This window comes from Brachionichthys hirsutus, chromosome 12, assembly GCF_040956055.1.
Source record: "Brachionichthys hirsutus isolate HB-005 chromosome 12, CSIRO-AGI_Bhir_v1, whole genome shotgun sequence".
NCBI classification, from domain to species: domain Eukaryota; kingdom Metazoa; phylum Chordata; class Actinopteri; order Lophiiformes; family Brachionichthyidae; genus Brachionichthys; species Brachionichthys hirsutus.
Window position 1 is genome coordinate 11,188,982 of NC_090908.1, and position 17,633 is coordinate 11,206,614.

The following is a 17,633-nucleotide window of genomic DNA, read 5'->3' on the forward strand; positions in this document are numbered from 1 at the left end:
CGATTTACCGGTCGATCTTCGTTCCTACCCTCACCTATGGTCACGAGCTTTGGGTAGTGACCGAAAGAACGAGATCCCGGGTACAAGCGGCTGAAATGAGCTTCCTCCGTAGGGTGGCTGGGCTCTCCCTTAGAGATAGGGTGAGAAGCTCAGTCATCCGGGAGGAGCTCGGAGTAGAGCCGCTGCTCCTCCGCGTTGAGAGGGGCCAGATGAGGTGGCTCGGACATCTATTCAGGATGCCTCCTGAACGCCTCCCTGGTGAGGTGTTCAGGGCACGTCCCACCGGGAGGAGACCACGGGGAAGACCCAGGACACGCTGGAGAGACTATGTCTCTCGGCTGGCCTGGGAACGCCTCGGGATCCCCCCGGAAGAGCTGGAAGAAGTGGCCGGGGAGAAGGAAGTCTGGGTTTCCCTGCTTAGGCTGCTGCCCCCGCGACCCGGCCCCGGATAAGCGGAAGAAAATGGATGGATGGATGGATCTATGCATTACATACCACATTACAGGATGTATGTCTGTCAAAGGGAGACGACAACAGAAAGAAATAATTCATCAGGGTATCGTCTTATGAAAAGTAATAACCAGTGTCCCTCTGTCCTGTTTAAATGCATGCAGATACATGTATGTAAATTCCCCCTCATTGTTAATATGATGACTCCAAAAACATCCTTCAGGCTTTCCTTCCTGGACTCGTTCATTCTGAAGCTGTCGACTTCTATTAACGGTGAAAAGAATGTATCGACCTAAATATGAATTGTTAGTATTTGAAAATAATGTGCTGCATCAAAATGTACCAAATGCAAACTGTGTTTTATCGTCCCTAGGAAATTACGAAACTTCATGATGATGGCGTCGACAATGCAGATCCTGTAGTGGGAAGGTGAGTCGACGCTGTTATTCAGACAGATCTGAGCTTTGAACCCTTTTTTGGTTTCAGCTATTGTAAATAACCTCTTTTTCTTTGTTCTTTCTCTTTCTATGCCCCCTAATTATTAGTCTCACAGACCAGTTACCATCTCAACCTGAAATTCCAGAACCTTTATCGTGTCCCATCCAAACAACATCAGGAGACACACCTGAGGAAATTGTCTTCGGTATCCAGAAGGGTTGCAAAAACCCCACGGATTCTCTCAGTGGTACGGAGCTGTGGAACTTTGGGTATTTCTAATATGCTGTTCCTACCCTAGAATACTAAAGTTGGCTTCCCTGGAATGATTTTTTTTCTCACAGGTAACACCGACGATATAGAAATGCAGTCTGTGCAGTCTCCCAAGACGAGACGCTATCCATCGACCAACCTGAGACATGAAGTAGAGAGGCTGTCAACGACGTCTCAGTCTGTGTTCGACACGAAGCCAGTCCTCGGTCCTCAGAGCTCTCAACCGCCTCCCACTGGAAGCTCGTGCGGCGACACTCACCTTCCAAATAAACCAGTCGCCGTGACGGAACAAGATCGCAGTCACCAACAGGAGAAGACTGTGTTCCTGAACACAACGATGGAGATGACTCAAGTTGATGCCACTGATATAGTCACCGTGGAAACCAAGGCCAAAAAACCCGGCCACACTGGCAAGCCAAAAGCCAAGAAGGCGGTGGAGCAAAGCGGTGGATCAAGTGAGGATTCACAGGTGAAGAACCCTTTGGGCGTCGAGTTGAGTGAGGTTCAGCGCGGTCCCAGTGATATTTTACGTACGGACGATAATAAGGTCTTGGAGGTTGTCGAGATGCAGTCGTCGATGTCGGAGAGTACGGGCAGCATTAGCACTCGAATCCCCAAATTGGCAAAGTCTGTACCTGGCAACCGTCGGAAGGGGACAGAGGTCAAGTCCCATTTTCAAGACAAGTCAAAATCGGAGTCCTGCGACACTGTCTCACCAGACCTGGGCGATTACTTCACGTATCATAAAGTTGCATCTTCAAAAGATCTGGAAAGTGTAATACTACCAGAAGAAGACACGGAAGATGAAGCAATGTCGAAAATCACCTGCAGGAGGACCAGGACGAGAGGAAAGAGGGTTTCATCGGCCACTAGGAAGACTTCTGTCGCCTTTCCATTACAATCGCATGAAAGTGAGAGAAGCCAGTCTGAAACGGAAGAACAACAACACGTCAGCGTCGAACCGCCGAGCAGCGCGAAGACAAATACTGGCACAAGTCACGGAAGCAGAGGGAATTTATCCTTCAACTCTGAAGCGGGAGAACCGCAAACATTTTTGGATTCGGGAATCAATCAGGACACACAGAACCCGTGTGAGCGTCCTCAGCTTGACGCTGTGGATTCAGGAAGCCTTCAGGACGATTACTGTAGCAATTATAACTGGGAAATACGTTTACCAGGCAAAGGCCATGCTTCAGGAACAGAATTCCAGAACATTGAGAGGGTGGGGAAGGAGGAAAGGAGTCAATCCAAGAAGAGGAAAGTTGGGCAGAGGGAGGAAGAGGTTGGTCAGTTAAAAGACGGAAGAAGGAAGAAGAAAAAGAGCAGGAAAGGTTTTAGCCCCGAGGATGAACCGTTCCATTTTGTGGAGAGAATTCATGGTCTTGGTAGAGATGAACATTTGGAAATGGTTGGTGCCGATTCCTACGCCAGTGGACGAGACGACATCCTGGGACAATGCTACGCTTCCAAACCCAACGGTTCACAGCAGGACTTAAAAGCCAAGGAGTCCAATTCTGGGAGGGAGTTGAATCCCAAGCAGCCAAGAAATGCATCCTCAACGAAATTGCATGATTTCGTGGAACCCAGAAATCTAAGGGAGACATTTATCATCTATAAAGGGAAAAGTCAAGATGGCCCCTCTCGAAACAATAGGACATCCGGTGTACTGAATGTCGATGGTCACATGACGGATGCGAGTAAAGAGGCAGACATTGAGAATGCAGGACACCTCCTGCTGGACGAGATGCCACCATGGCTGGACGCGGGCTCGCCGCTTGCCACTCCTCAGACGGAAACGTCTCGCAAGGCGGCGGTCACCGAGACGTTTTCTGCCGTCACGGCCAAAGACTCTCCAGGTATGGTGTCCATTGCTTTCATTGAAAAAATGTCTTCAAAGTCAAGTGACAACGTGGGTCTTTAACGTGTCTTACAGCAGGAATAGTCTTGGCAGCGCTGACCAACACCATTGCAACTCCAGACAGTGAAAACAGAGGGAGAACCAGGAGGCGGATCGGCCCGGTCAGCTACAAGGAGCCGACCCTCAACAGGCGAGTGCCTCTCCATTTTAACTGGCCGCCTCCACTTCGGTTGTTTTTAATTCTAAATTTCTTTCTCGGTTACTCGGACACAACTATTTCTCGATCAGAAAACGGCATACGATGATTAATTTACCTTTACCCCCCCCCCCCCCATTTCTTTTTTGCAACAGCAAAATAAGGCGAGGGGATAAACACACCGAAACCACATTTTTGAACTCTCCCGTGTTCAAGGAAGGCAAGAAGAAGAGGCTGAAGAAGACTACACCCCGACCAGGAAGCTCTGTTTCGACGGACTGATTAGCATTAGCATTGTTGTTCTTATTTTACTTTTTTTTTTTTTTTCTGCTTTGCGAGCTTCATTTAAAGTCGTTTCACTTTAATTCACTCGTCAACCATTTTAATCAGTCTTTTATTCAAACTAGAAAATGTGCTTGTTGACATTTTGTTTTTGACTTGAATGGTAATAAAGCGTTTGCGTATTTCACATTACGCCCATTTTGAAACTGATCCACTAATATATTTCACTCGTTTCTCAGCTGTGCGTGGTCGGCGGCGGCCTTTATAAATAATTCAGTCCTAGTTGTTCACCTGAGAGGTTCTGCTCCACATCCTGCTCTCCAGAAAGCTTCGGTATCGCAGCAAACTGTATTTCGGTCGTGGTGTAAATTGAAGGTCATTGTTCAACACTCGCACAGAACTGTGTGGTGAGTACACATTGTCGAAGTTGTGTAGCTGTTATTGCACCATTTGTTGCGCTGTTTTAGTATTAGCTATAGAGAACGTGTCTTTAAGGTGGACTTCCTGGACCGCTTTCTCGTTGCATTGATTGGTAGTTCTCCGTTTGGCTCAGATGAGGTGTCAGACTGATGCACAGCAGGAAATGAACCTTTTATTGTTGCTGTATTTTCACCTTCCTGGAAAATAAAATAAAACATGATTTTTTTTTTACAAAAATGCTGATATTTTCTTATGTTTGCAGAAGTCCTTTAAAAAAAATGGAGGCTCGGCAGCTCAAAAGAGACGTTAAAGCTCTTATGTGAGTAAAAAAGAAAAGTCCAGAGGTTAGTGGGGGCAGCAGTTCAAACGTGAGCTGATTGATTTTTCTCATCTGAATAGAGATGATTATATTGGACAGAAACTCAGAGAAAAGTCTTTTGATCCGAAGGGGAGGAGGACCGCCACAGTGCTGGATGACCTGGTAAAGACCTGTTTGTTGTTTCTCCATGTTGAGGAGGACACGAAAATAAGAGTTAGGCCTGCACAAACAGTTTGACTTCTGTTTCATGTTTCAGGCGCACTATGACCTTGCTGTTAGCGTTGCTTTTCGGTGGTTGGATAAAGAAGAGGGGCGGTATGTCCTCGACAGAGATGACATGTAAGATCTTAAAACAACCCTGAAATATCATTACTGTCTGACACTGCAAAAAAATCAAGAGGATCAGCGCATATTGTGGAGAAATATGTATATAATCCTGCTGGTTTTATTATATTATATATTTTATTATAACCAACTGAACCAAAGTTGTTGGGGTTTTATTTCCTCTTCTGTCCCACAGTGGAGCGTCAAGCAGTTTAAGGAGCGGCCAGTATCCCAATCGCTCGGAGAGGGAGGCCATGATCCTGTCGTCGTTTGCGGGGATAATCATGGTGAGACTGAGGTTAAATCTAAATCTGCTTTTTTATCCGTCATTCCTTAACTTTATGCCTGAGCTGTGTTTGTTTGGGACACTGACCCCTGCCTCGCCCTCATTCAGAGCAGCCTCCCGGTGGAGGAGATCTTGGCTCTTTACAGGTGTAAACCAGCTGCCTCCTACCCCGACCAGCAGTCCAAGGTCCGAGAGCCACGGTTGATATTTCACACTCCCCTTTCTTTAGAAGAAAGCCTTGTGTGCTATAATTCATCATGAATGCCCTAATATTAAACTATAAATGTGTTCTAGCAAAAAATATATTTTTGATTGCACCATGTTTCAACTCTAGAGTTCCATCGTCCATCCCTTCACTCTTTCCTACCATCCGCTGGCCATGCTGGGCTCCTACAAGGCAGTGCAGCACTCCAGGAAACACAGTAAGAAACAAAGGGGTCCTGGGGGTGTGGGGGGGGGGGGCGTTTGGGAAACAATAACTCCTTATCTTGAAGCTTTCAAAATCTCTCACAGATCTGAAGTTGAAAAGGTGGCTCTCTGAGAGGGGGAAGGCTCGTGCCCCACCTGTACGAGTGCAAGCATCTTCATCATCGTCCTCCTCGGCGTCTCACTCCTTCCTGAGTGTGAGTCTCTGCTGGGTTTGACTCTTTGTGCGAATCCAGCTTATTTCAGAGAACAGTAAGGCCTTAAATCTTGTTCTCGGCTGCTATTAAAATCACAGGCTTTAAAAGAAAAGGTTTTCAGAACATTGTTTAAAACGTGGATGAAAGGCCTCTGCTGCCCCCCTGTGGAGTAACGCCCTGTTCTATCCCTGCGTCTCAGGAGAGCAGCGAGGACAGAGCTGATCACTACGAAGGCTCACAAGAGTCTCTGACATCGTCCAGGGGCGTCGCCGAGGTCACCCGATGACATCACTGACTTCACTCACGCAGCAATTCATGATGAATGTCTAGAGAAGAAGTAGTCGTCGTAGTTTCTGTACCATCCTGTCCTGAATGAGGCCTTCCTCTATACCTTTAGAGCTTCTTAGTAAGTCAAACAGGCTGCCTTCGATAAATACCCAAAGTCCTTCATGCATCTCAAATAAAATGTGTTTCAGCAAATGTAAGTGTTTGTGTCTCCAAGTTTAGAGGTCAAACCTCTAACCTTTACTCATTAAAAAGATTCTTGATGTTGTAGTAATAGTTAAATATTTGTCTTCATGCTCCACAGAGTCCTTGAATTCAGCCTGGAAACTCATTGAAAGGCTTTTGCATGTGGCGTTTATCAAAGTTTGATAAACCTGGCATTAAATTACTTTTTTGTTTTTACGTTTTTTTCTTTGATGTAAATAAATTGGGAAAATAATTAATATGACGTTATCTCCCACTTATTCTAGATTATATGAGCACCATCTAACTCCTAAACACCAACCTCTGCAAGCAGACGTTAAAAACAAACGCCTCATCTGCCAGGCGTTATTTGTTATGTGAAAAAATAAGTCCGTATAACTACTAACTAGTTGGAGCTGAAATAACAACTCTATCATTACTGGCCGCATGTTTTTCCTTACCTCCCTTTTAAACCAACATTTATAGCCTTGATTTGTTTTTGTGATGACCTCTGACATTCTGAAAACATGTCTCCGATGTCCATATCAATAAAAGAGGTCATAGGCGGTCAGTAATTTGCCTGCTAGGACTTTCTTTTTTTTTTTTTTTTTTTGCCATTGATGATTCAGGGATTTTTGCTCTATGGCCAGGATCAAGAGTTTTGGCAGCGATGCCGGCGCGTTAAATCCCCGCTCATTGAACAAACAGCTGCAGTGGGATCTGCCATCCCTTTGATTGCGGTTTATATAGCGGGGCTGCGGTCCTGCTGGGTGAGAGCACCATTTCCCAGTAGAGGTGACCGGCTCCATCTTTGCAGGATGAGTAGTAAGGTGAGTGTGCGTCTCTGCTTTCTGTCCGAAGGACAAACCGAACGGATCCCAGTGGACGAGGACCAGAACTATGATAAACCTTTTGAGATTTGCGTTTCTCCTCCTGAACTCAGATCACGTTTTACGAGGACAGAAACTTCCAGGGCCGCTCCCATGAGTGCGACACCGACTGCGCCGACATGCACCCCCACTTCAGCCGCTGCAACTCCATCAAGGTGGAGAGCGGCTGCTGGGTCCTGTACGAGAAGCCCAACTACACCGGCTACCAGTACGTCCTGACCCGAGGCGAGTACCCGGACTACCAGCGCTGGATGGGCTACAACGACACCATCCGCTCCTGCCGCACGTTCTCCTATGTGAGTGAGGCCAGGAGGCATCAGGTGGATGGATAGATAAGCGATAGGAGGTCCTCACCGATGCAGCTCCTGCTCGGGTTTGTGATTTGTGGTTTTTTTGTTTGTTTTTTTTTACTTGTGTGTGTGTGTATGTGTGTGTGTCCCCCAGACCAGCGAGGGCCCCTACAGGATGCGCATCTACGAGCGCCCCAACTTCCAGGGCCAGATGATCGAGTTCAGCGACGACTGCGAGTCGGTGCAGGATCATTTCCGCAGCCGGGACATCTACTCCTGTAACGTGATGGAGGGCTACTGGACCTTCTACGAACACTCCAACTACCGCGGCCGGCAGTACTTCATGAGGCCCGGAGAGTACCGCAAGTTCAGCGACTGGGGGGCCACGTGCGCCACCACTGGGTCCTTCCGCAGAATCACCGATTTTTAATCACGATCTCGCCTGATTTGATTGATTGAGTTTCATTAAAGTAAAATTTCCTTTTTTTTTAAAACCTGCATTTGTGGGAAATGACTTTGTTAAATGATAATTAGTCTGACGGCACATTCTTTTCTCATTGGCTAATAAAGAGATCGACCAAACATATCGGTGTGAAATTGTTTTAAGTGACCAAATCGATTACTATAACCTTTTTCTTTCATGTCTCTGAATAAATCATTTGGTATTGATTGATTTGTCTCGTAAAAAAAAAGGTTGTGCAGAAAAATCCATCCAGCCATTCTTTCTGAGTCTTAGTTGTACTTACAGGAGCAGAGACGGTTCTCCATGAAATTACACCCCGGGCGAGATCCCCTCTGAGCCACATTAACCCAAGAACCAAAATCCAGTGTCTCCCAAGCGTGATCACCAAGTGCAGAGAAGAAGAGTGACTGGAGAGTGAGCGTCTTAAGCCGGCTGGCTCAATCAGCTGATCCAACACAGCTGCCGAGGACCAAACAACAAACCTCAAATTCTTGTAAAAGAATCTTAATCCTGCATGCCTTGGTTTTGAACCCATGACCTTTTGGCAGGGAGCCAAGCATCCTACCCACTACACCACCGAGACCGTGCCCAAAACCACTACTGTACTAATTTGTTTCTAAAGATGCATTAGATAGATAGATGACGGATACGTTCTTTAAAATTCAAGATGTATAATATTTATAATATCTATAAATACATTTGGTGTCTCAAACATTATTATGAGGTACCGTTACACATCATTCACACATTTCTCATCATCTCAATGATGATTCGACTCCATCCCATCTGAAGCGGTAGAGGAACGCAGCAGGGACGGTTCCAGCGCCTGTCCTGCCGCGGCTCTTGCTAGAAGCTGTACAGAAAGTGTTATCCGTGATGCTGACAGCAGGCAGAATTTGAATAACAACAAACCTGGCAACACCTGGTCCACAGGGTGCTCTTATATAAAGATAGGCTTCACCTTTTTTGGACAAAAGCAGGACGTGGTTTGAGCAGCATCACCAGCAGCAGCCACTATGGGAAAGGTTTGTGCCTGTATTTTACGTTTATAAATAATTAAATATCCGAAAAAAATGATCTGAATGTGAACATGTGATCGTTGTGTTCCATCAGATCATCTTCTACGAGGAGAGAAACTTTGGAGGCCGCCACTATGAGTGCATGAGCGACTGCGCTGAACTCTACTCCATGTTCGAGCGCTGCCGCTCCATCCGGGTGGAGAGTGGCATGTTCGTGATCTACGACCAACCCAGCTACATGGGAAACCAGTACTTCCTGAAGAGGGGGGAGTACTCCGACTACATGGGCACAACCGGCCTGAATCACTGCGTCAGGTCCTGCCGCATGATCCCCGTGGTAACGGTTGATGAAACAGTTTATTCATGTGTCATCCCACCTGTTTAGCTTTTATGAAACTATCTAGTTCAATTAGTTTAGCAGCAAAACGAATCCGTAATAACGGGTTAAATCTCATCTATGACGTTTTGACCCTTTGACCTTTCCGCCCCTCCAGCACAGCGGCAGCTTCAGAATGAGGCTGTACGAACACTTCGACATGGGAGGCGAGATGATGGAGCTGACGGGAGACTGCCCTAATCTCATGGACCGTTTCCACATGTCCAACTACAACTCCTGCAACGTGATGGACGGCCACTGGCTCGTGTACGAGCAGCCCAACTACAGGGGGCGCCACTACTACCTGAGGCCCGGTCAGTACAGGCGCTTCAGCGACTGGAGGGGCAACAACTCCAGGATGGGCTCCCTCCGGTGCCTCATGGATCTCTGAAGAAGAAAGGTTCATTTGTGTTAAATGTCTGCTCTATGCCTTGTATGGGACACTGATTAAAACAACATTAGTGCTCCGGTGTGTTCACTCTCGCTCCTGTTCTTGTTCCGCATTCGTCGGGAATGTTTTCCCATGAAGGTGTGATGGGATCGTCCTGACTGTCGTGAAAGGTTTGAATAAAATACTACAAACACTGGCATTTCCTGAGATTCGAGCTTTATCAGCAGGAAAGGCCTGAAATTCGTAATCGTCGATTTTTTATATTTATTTGCTGTACGACTTGAAAACATGCTTTTTAGGGCTTTCACATTATTGTTAGTCAGGAGGGAAGTTTGTTCCTCAACTTGTAAAAAATAGGAAAATAAATCCTTGAACTGTACAGAAAGAACTCCTGATGGAGATAACCATTAGATAAAAGTGAAAAATACATCTCAAAATAAAATAAAGTTGATCGCATGTCCAATTTTGACAAAGTTTTACGCCGGATGCCCTTCCTGCTGCAACCACCTGAATTAATGAAACATGAATATGTTGAGAAGAAGAGGGAGAGGAGCTCCAAGTTCAACTGCATCGGAGTGATTCTGAAGAAGTTAGCGTTTAAAAATAAAATCCTGCAAACTGTTCCTTTGAAGTGTAGCTAGAAATGAAGCTTTCCACCAGAGGTCAGCAGCACAGAGTTGAAACAACTTAGTCTAAGTAGCTGAAGATAAACACAAACACTTACTTTTAGCCAAATTTACTACACCATATATGTGACGCTATATAATAGAATACCACTACTACTAATAATAATTAGTGTTGTTGGAGGAGGATGAACGGGTGTTGCCCTCAAGGTCAAGAGGGCAGAAGTTGTCAACATCTCTTCAGGACAACACCGAGGCTCACATGTCAAAGAGTCCTGACCATTACAATATGAATGGCAGGTGCAGAGTCTGCGCTTCACGTTCTCTATATAATAATAGGATCGGCCGGAGTCTTCAAAGAGCTGGATGGACCACACAGGGTGAGCATGGGGAAGGTAAGAAACACGGTTTTAAGTCCATGCAGGGTGGGGGGTTCCATTTCAAAGACAGTAACAACTATTTCGATATCTAGATCATCTTCTATGAGGGCAAGTGCTTCTCTGGCTGCCGTTTTGAGTGCAGCAATGGCTGTACGGACCTGACCTACCTCCCCAACCAGTGCAACTCCATCAGGGTGGAGAGCGGCAGCTTCATGATCTACGAAAAACCCAACTATGACGGCAACCAGTACTACCTGAAGAAAGGAGATTATCCTGACCTCCATTGCTGGATGGGTGCCAGCGACTCGGTCCAGTCCTGTCACCTCATCTCTGTGGTGAGCTGCTGCTTCTAAGAACTCACACAGATACATCAGAAGATACTGAAGGTCATTAGATCAGCAAGATGTTTTCCATGAAATGTAATTATTCTGGCCATTTTGCTTCAAGAGGCTTTAGCGATTCTCTCCCCTGCAACACCAGGAGCGCGGGTCCTTCAACGTGCGCCTCTTTGGGCGAATCGAGTTTGGAGGGCAGGTGATGGACCTGATGGATGACTGCCCCAGCGTCATGGACCGCTTCCAGGTGAAGGACATCTTCTCCTGCTGCGTGACAGAGGGCAACTGGCTCTTCTATGATCACCCAAACTATGGAGGCAAGATGTACCTGATAAAGCCCGGAGAGTACAAGAGGTTCAGTGAGTGGGGAGGCCGGACCGCCAGGGTCGGCTCCGTCAGACGAATCGTGGACTACTGATAATAAAGCAGTTTCAAGATGCTGACTCCGTAGTCCATTCGGTTACAAGAGGGTCCTCACACATAACGGCCAAATTGTTCTATCACTGTATGAACCCGGACTACTTCACTGTACAAACCTGGACTACTTCACTGTATGAACCTGGACTGTGCCCGTGAGCTCTTTTCGTGGTTTGATCAGACCTAATAAAAGACTACAGAACTATAACCCCTTTGGACGTGCCGTACTTTGCCTTCGGATCTGTTCAAACAGGGACCCACAAATCCCCTCTGTGACTACTGAGATGTGTAAAGCACTCATCAATAATGTTCATATAAAAAAAAAAAACTCCCTTTATTACGTGTCAGGACTATTAAGTATAATTTTAACCTTGCTGATGCTGTGCAACACACACTCACACTGGCCATTATTCTGTGGCATTTTCTAGGGAGAAATTGTGATGAACATAGAGGAAAGAACAAAAAGTCATCGCCCACCAGAGCCCATCTATACATCAACAGATTTCTCTCTCCCACAAACCCCCCCAATCCTGATCCGTCTTTACTGAGGGACATATTTGAATGACAATACTTTATGCTGTGCAATCACACAGCTGCCCTTTCTTTCTTTTTTTATAAAGCACAGTGGCTCCACTCCGGGATGCCACTGACTGGTATTACAGCCCGACAACAGCAGAACTATGGGAAAGGTAGAGAAAATCAAATGCAAATGGGTTTACTGATATTTCTCCACACATTAACTCTTAAGATTTTGTTGTCTAGATGTTCCCAGGGGTGTAAAGAAAAAAAAGGAAAACACCTTCGTTTGATTGCCTTGTTTGCTTTTTGCAGATCATATTTTACGAAGACAGGAACTTCGAGGGGCGCTCCCATGAGTGCAGCAGCGACTGCGCCGACCTCCACTCCTACTTCAACAGGTGCAACTCCATCAGGGTGGAGAGCGGCTGCTTCATGATCTATGAGAGACCCAACTACATGGGCAACCAGTACTACCTGAGGAGAGGAGAGTACCCTGATAACCAGCGGGTGATTGGAATGAACGACTGCGTCAGATCTTGTCGCATGATTCCCCAGGTAATGCCTTTTACATCTGATTTAAACATGGAGTAAAACCAGCTCTGATAGACCAAAGTATTATCCCAATCGCAGCGTTCAGAGTGCAGCAGTAGAAGTACCTGACCCGTGTAGATGTGGTGTACTGGACACAGCATTAGAGTTCTCTATCCTGTTCCAGCATCGCGGCTCCTACAAGATGAGGCTTTACGAGCGCTTCGACATGTCCGGCCAGATGCACGAACTGGTGGACGACTGCCCAAACGTCCAGGACCGCCTCAGCATGTCCGACTTCAACTCCTGCAACGTGATGGACGGCCACTGGCTGCTGTACGACCAACCCAACTACAAGGGCAGAGCGTATTACCTGAGGCCCGGGGAGTACAGGAGATACAGCGACTGGGGCGGCGTCAGCCCCAGAGTCGGCTCCATTAGAAGAATTATGGATTCCAACTGAAGCCCAGCTTTTCCTTAATGTCTGCTCCCTCAATAAATTGTAACTGCTCAACACCACATAAATGTTTTATTACGTGCATCTGCACCCCACCACACACGGCCTGCGGGCTAATCAATGACATATTTGGTACGCTCTAGTCTAGTTTAATCTCCTCTATGATCAGGCATTCCAAAGCAAAGAATGCTGGAATTGGCCCCTCCCGCTTTGTCCCCTAGTTGGACTTACATGTTTCTAGTTGAGTCCATTCGACCGACATTCAGATCAGCACACTGAGACAGAAAAATGACTGCGGACAAACTCAACAGCAGATTATAGAGTAGGATTAATACGTAAAGAGATAATTTTGGGTTTATTTTAGCTATTTGGGTGTTACAAAATGAGTCGACAATGTAGGCAACAGTCTAAAGAAAGAAATTAATAAAATGGTTCAAATGTTTACGATGATGTGAAACGATGCTTGTTTTACTACATTGATGAAACTACAACAAATATTCTGTTCAGGAAAAACATAATTTAAAATTAGTTCAGTTTTTTTGGTTTATTTTTAGATGCAATTCTCTTATTATAATTCTAATAAAATACACAATAATTCATCCCAGTTTAGAATGAGTAAAGTAAATATGAAATAAATATCTTCTCTTTCTTGTGGTTGAGGTAAATACTTTTGAGCATTTGATAATATAAAAAAACAATATAACAATATACTATATTTTTGACAAAACCTTCAGTACAATGGATACAATCTTTTTCTATTTCAAGTGTTCTTTCCTGTATTTATTGTACCTCACACATCATATTTACTATGTCATATTTATGTTAAGTATAAGTTTATCTCGATAACATGCAATAACGTTGTGGACTACTTACATTTTACATGTATCTCAGAAACTAAGTAAATATGATGACAATCCTCTGTAATTTAATAAACAACACACAAACAATCAAAGTCATATTGCTATCATTTTACACTTTAATATTAAAGGGGAATTAAATCAAGGGTATTGTAGTTGTTAAGCTAAAACAAAAATTGTTTAACAAAAGAGGAAAAACTGGTTTTAATTGATCAAAGATGTAAAAGGATTTTCACACAGGCGCATGTAAAACATCTACACACCGTTAGCTTAGCATGCAGCAGTGGCTCAGGGAGGGAGAGCGAATGGCTGTCTCCTCTGTCGAGCAACACATTTAATGCTAAAGGGCTGTTCCATATAGTTCTGCAGCCATTGTCCACTGGATGAGTGGATACCATACTAGTGTTTTCCTCTGTCCATGCACGTCAAAACTCCAAACCAGTTAATTATTTATCCTTTTTTTTTTTTTTTTTCCAAATACAAATCCATATTTCTCATCCAACAAAAAGGTAAACATGTGCCAGTAGCCTTCAACTACAACTAGGAGAGCATTTGAATAACAATACTTTGTTGTGTGGACAGGCGGTATAAAAAGAGCCCTGGAAACATGGGGAATCCCTCCAACGGAGACCATGGGTAAGGTGAGTGCTGTTTTTCCCCTCTCTGATATATTCAATACAAGCTCTTACAAATACACTTTCACTGTAAGTGAATTAAACTACACCCCCCCCTCCCCCCACAAATAAAGCTGCTCACACCTGTATTTTCCCCCCCCACCAGCTTATCTTCTACGAGGACAAGAGCTTCCAGGGTCGGAGCTATGAGTGCAGCAACGACTGCACGGACCTTCACTCGTACTTCAGCCGCTGCAACTCCATCAGGGTGGAGAGCGGCTGCTTCATGATCTACGAGCGACCCAACTTCATGGGCCACCAGTACTTCATCAGGAGGGGGGAGTACCCCGATTACCAGAGGTGGATGGGTTTTAGCAGCTGCATCCGCTCCTGCCGGATGATCCCAGTGGTAAGTAGGCTCCAGGCTGACCTTCAAAGGGTCAGCGCTACTTAAGAGGGAGTAAATGTTATTTTACTTCAGGACATTCTCAAGCCAGTTTAAAACGTTGAATAAAACTTTATTCTTGTGCCCCTGCAGTATCGAGGCTCCTACAGATTGCGTATCTACGAGAAGCCTGACTTCAGCGGCCACATGATGGAGTTCATGGATGACTGTCCCTGTGTGTCTGACCGTTTCCACCACCGCCACGTCTACTCCTGTAATGTTATGAACGGCTACTGGATCTTCTACGAGTACCCCAACTACCGAGGCAGACAGTACTTCCTGAGAACTGGGGAGTACAGGAGGTACCGCGACTGGTGCGCCACCTGCGCCATCGTCGGCTCCTTCAGGAGGGTCACCGAATTTTAGCCATGAAGCGGAAAAACTTGCTGTAAATATCAAACACTTCGTTTATTAAAAGATGTTGAATTTTTAACGTCCTTTGTGAATGTTTCTTTTGATTGATTTGGCAAAGATCGTCATGGAAAGTCTGAAAGTATGATTGCTGTGAGTAATTAAAAGCATTTTTATGAATGATATAAAAGGGCTGCCGGCACTTTGAATTGTGCTTTACAGATACCGTGTGAACAAATGGTATTCCTCTTATATCTATGTTTGCAACATCAAAGTTATACATCTATGGATAATATACTTTACACTATGTATTAATATATCTCCTTATAGATTACTTTTTTTGTAGCTGTTCTGCTGTACTCTATAATTAAAATTAAAACATTAAATTCCTGGCAAAAATAAGGGACTGGTATTAATCATTGACTGAATTTTTATTTTTAATTTATCTTAATGGGGGAAATAGTTGTTTTAGGAGAGGTTATAATTTTTATCTTTACAATAGAAGTCACAGATTATGACAGATGACAGATTAATTAGATTTTCTATGTACGGAATGAGAAAAGTTAGTTACAAAGCATAATAAAAAACACAAAATCATCACATCTGAGTTTCTGAACTCCTTTTATGCAGTGGATTAATTTCCCCCATGAAACATCTAAGCTGATATAGACAACCTTTAGTAGAACACATGCATCTTGATAATTTATACTCCCAATGTGCATAACGGACATAAACAAATAAACAAAACAAATACGGCACACAAAAAATGCATTTATGCTATTCTTACATCTTGAATATAAAATAATTCCTACAGATTTTAAATGCGATCATCAATATTTAATATCTTTCTTTTTTTTCTGTTGTATTTTATAAATTATTTCAAAAATCGACATGAAATATGCAAATCGGCAAAACATTTGAATTACAAAACAAGATTTTGTTACCTATTATTTATCATTCCAGGAACATTGCCTACACGCCCAAACATAAAGTCAGTCTTTAAACTGAGCAAAGGTTTGTACCAGTTCTGGGTTCATGTTTGTCAAAGGAGTTGCTCAGAGTTCATTCCATCAGCGACGGTCAGAACATAAGTGTAGAACCTTCTGACTGAGAATGGAACACACAGAGCTCGTCCATATAATAGAAGAATAGAATAGAAAATACAGATTACTGCTGCCAGAAATGTATGGACGGGGAACCATTGTTACACATTTCTAGGCCCCGTTCAGCAAAGGTCGTACTGCTAATTCATCAACTTTGTGCATTTGCATAACAACACATCGCGGCCCCTGGGTTTCTGTATATAAGGCCCAGCAGTCATGGGGTTGACAGAGCAAGTGGATCCATCTGCAGGGAATAACCTAAACCACCATCATGGGCAAGGTAAAGGGATATTTACAGTTTTCACACACGCACATAAAGAAAATGGATCGAATAGCTCTGACCTCTGTTTCAGATCACCTTCTACGAGGAAAGGAACTTCCAGGGTCGCTCCTATGAGTGCAGCAGCGACTGCTCCGACATGACCTCCTACCTGAGCAGGTGTCAGTCCTGCAGGGTGGAGAACGGCTGCTTCATGGTCTACGAGCGTCCCAACTACATGGGCATGCAGTTCTTCATGAGGAGGGGCGAGCACCACGACATGCAACGCATGACGAGCATGGGAATGATGTTTGACACCATTAGATCCTGCAGAATGATCCCCTATGTAAGAAGCCTCTTGATTTTTTTATGCGTTTAAAATGTTAATGTTGCTTATTGTATGATTGCGAGGTAACGGTGATGCATACATTTTCCTGTGTGGCATTACAGCACAGAGGTCAGTTCAGGATGAGGATCTACGAGAGGGAGAACTTCAGCGGGACGATGAACGAGCTGATGGACGACTGCGACAACATCATGGACCGCTACCGTATGTCCGACTGCCAGTCCTGCCAGGTGATGGACGGCCACTGGCTGATGTACGAGCAGCCCAACTACAGAGGCAGGATGATGTACATGAGGCCCGGAGAGTACAGGAGCTTCCGGGACACGGGCATGAGCGGGATGAGGTTCATGAGCATGAGGCGCATCACTGATATGTGCTAGACTGTCTGCATTACATTGAAATAAATAAACAAGAAGTTTAATTTATACCTGTTGTTCGTTTGTATGGTTTAACCTTGGCTGTGTAATTAGCAACATTAGCTTTTATCTAACGAGGTTTGCTCCACTGAGATCAAAGACCTGGGTAAGCAGGCAGCAAGATTTGACATAAAATCACATGAATTAAAATAACAAAGACAAAATCAAGAAAAGAAAACATGTACACATCAACTGCCTTGATTCAGATGATTTTAACTAACTGTTAGACTGATTTAAGGTCACCACATTTGACCCAGATGAAATTCGGTGGTGAGGTAGGGATCCCCACCCTACATGACTGTGTGAAATTCCATAAACATCGGTCAATAATTAACCGAGGTATTGAGCAACACATTTTGAAGCTCCATTAACTGTAATGTTACGGAAAATCTCAAACTGATCTATAATCCAGGATCTCTTCTGGATCATCACCAAAATGTAATCATTTGTTCCTGGTAACATAACCACCATCTCGGCAGAGGTAATTAAAATATACCAATGACTAAAGTTCAGCCACCAGTTCAGTTTCTTGTTCAAATAACTTCTATAATAAAATTATAATAAAAGTAAGTGAGTAAGTAAAATTCGATATAATTGAGAACAAGCTATAGTTAAGTAAT

At 44.4% G+C, this 17,633-nt stretch overlaps 6 protein-coding genes and 1 pseudogene across 8 annotated transcripts; all 7 read left to right on the forward strand.

Annotated features, from left to right (window-relative positions):
• Positions 1–1,495: 1,495 nt before the first annotated feature.
• Positions 1,496–7,544, forward strand: LOC137902015 (gamma-crystallin M2-like). Of its 2 annotated transcripts, none has more exons than XM_068746057.1 (3): positions 1,496–1,510; positions 6,878–7,144; positions 7,278–7,544. In XM_068746057.1, exons 1-3 carry the CDS (start codon positions 1,496–1,498, stop codon positions 7,542–7,544), a joined length of 549 nt encoding a protein of 182 aa, XP_068602158.1. The 2 variants fall into 2 exon arrangements, with proteins under 2 accessions (XP_068602158.1, XP_068602159.1); XM_068746058.1 differs by lacking the exon at positions 1,496–1,510 and adding an exon at positions 6,753–6,764 and having other exon boundaries at positions 6,878–7,120; positions 7,269–7,544.
• LOC137902343 (uncharacterized protein C2orf80) lies at positions 4,193–5,752 on the forward strand. The gene is made up of 8 exons (XM_068746428.1): positions 4,193–4,233; positions 4,314–4,395; positions 4,490–4,572; positions 4,754–4,844; positions 4,952–5,029; positions 5,178–5,265; positions 5,357–5,466; positions 5,666–5,752. The coding sequence occupies exons 1-8, from the start codon at positions 4,193–4,195 to the stop codon at positions 5,750–5,752; spliced, it is 660 nt and encodes a 219-aa protein (XP_068602529.1).
• A 1,049-nt stretch (positions 7,545–8,593) lies between the features above and the next one.
• LOC137902016 (gamma-crystallin S-1-like) lies at positions 8,594–9,363 on the forward strand. The gene is made up of 3 exons (XM_068746059.1): positions 8,594–8,602; positions 8,691–8,933; positions 9,091–9,363. Exons 1-3 carry the CDS (start codon positions 8,594–8,596, stop codon positions 9,361–9,363), a joined length of 525 nt encoding a protein of 174 aa, XP_068602160.1.
• Positions 9,364–10,372: 1,009 nt separating this feature from the next.
• LOC137902258 (gamma-crystallin M2-like) lies at positions 10,373–11,119 on the forward strand. The gene is made up of 3 exons (XM_068746336.1): positions 10,373–10,381; positions 10,459–10,701; positions 10,847–11,119. The coding sequence occupies exons 1-3, from the start codon at positions 10,373–10,375 to the stop codon at positions 11,117–11,119; spliced, it is 525 nt and encodes a 174-aa protein (XP_068602437.1).
• Positions 11,120–11,679: 560 nt separating this feature from the next.
• Positions 11,680–12,628, forward strand: LOC137902257 (gamma-crystallin S-1-like; annotated as a pseudogene).
• A 1,483-nt stretch (positions 12,629–14,111) lies between these two features.
• On the forward strand, positions 14,112–14,904 carry LOC137902011 (gamma-crystallin M2-like). Of its 2 annotated transcripts, none has more exons than XM_068746051.1 (3): positions 14,112–14,129; positions 14,260–14,502; positions 14,632–14,904. In XM_068746051.1, the coding sequence occupies exons 1-3, from the start codon at positions 14,112–14,114 to the stop codon at positions 14,902–14,904; spliced, it is 534 nt and encodes a 177-aa protein (XP_068602152.1). The 2 variants fall into 2 exon arrangements, with proteins under 2 accessions (XP_068602152.1, XP_068602153.1); XM_068746052.1 differs by having other exon boundaries at positions 14,112–14,120.
• A 1,359-nt stretch (positions 14,905–16,263) lies between these two features.
• zgc:153846 (uncharacterized protein LOC767711 homolog) lies at positions 16,264–16,977 on the forward strand. Its single transcript, XM_068746050.1, has 3 exons — positions 16,264–16,272; positions 16,346–16,597; positions 16,702–16,977. Exons 1-3 carry the CDS (start codon positions 16,264–16,266, stop codon positions 16,975–16,977), a joined length of 537 nt encoding a protein of 178 aa, XP_068602151.1.
• The last annotated feature ends 656 nt before the right edge of the window (positions 16,978–17,633 follow it).

Excerpts from the sequence above, each read along its gene's own strand:
- LOC137902015 (XM_068746057.1), top strand. Across the intron at positions 7,145-7,277 it reads GTGAGGCCAGGAGGCATCAG|GGCCCCTACAGGATGCGCAT; the intron begins GTGGATGGATAG and ends CAGACCAGCGAG.
- LOC137902343 (XM_068746428.1), top strand. The coding sequence starts at position 4,193 with ATGGAGGCTCGGCAGCTCAAAAGAGACGTTAAAGCTCTTAT. Across the intron at positions 4,396-4,489 it reads CCACAGTGCTGGATGACCTG|GCGCACTATGACCTTGCTGT; the intron begins GTAAAGACCTGT and ends TTCATGTTTCAG. Across the intron at positions 4,573-4,753 it reads GTCCTCGACAGAGATGACAT|TGGAGCGTCAAGCAGTTTAA; the intron begins GTAAGATCTTAA and ends TCTGTCCCACAG.
- LOC137902016 (XM_068746059.1), top strand. Across the intron at positions 8,934-9,090 it reads CCTGCCGCATGATCCCCGTG|CACAGCGGCAGCTTCAGAAT; the intron begins GTAACGGTTGAT and ends CCGCCCCTCCAG.
- LOC137902258 (XM_068746336.1), top strand. Across the intron at positions 10,702-10,846 it reads CCTGTCACCTCATCTCTGTG|GAGCGCGGGTCCTTCAACGT; the intron begins GTGAGCTGCTGC and ends CTGCAACACCAG.
- LOC137902011 (XM_068746051.1), top strand. Across the intron at positions 14,503-14,631 it reads CCTGCCGGATGATCCCAGTG|TATCGAGGCTCCTACAGATT; the intron begins GTAAGTAGGCTC and ends GTGCCCCTGCAG.
- zgc:153846 (XM_068746050.1), top strand. Across the intron at positions 16,598-16,701 it reads CCTGCAGAATGATCCCCTAT|CACAGAGGTCAGTTCAGGAT; the intron begins GTAAGAAGCCTC and ends GTGGCATTACAG.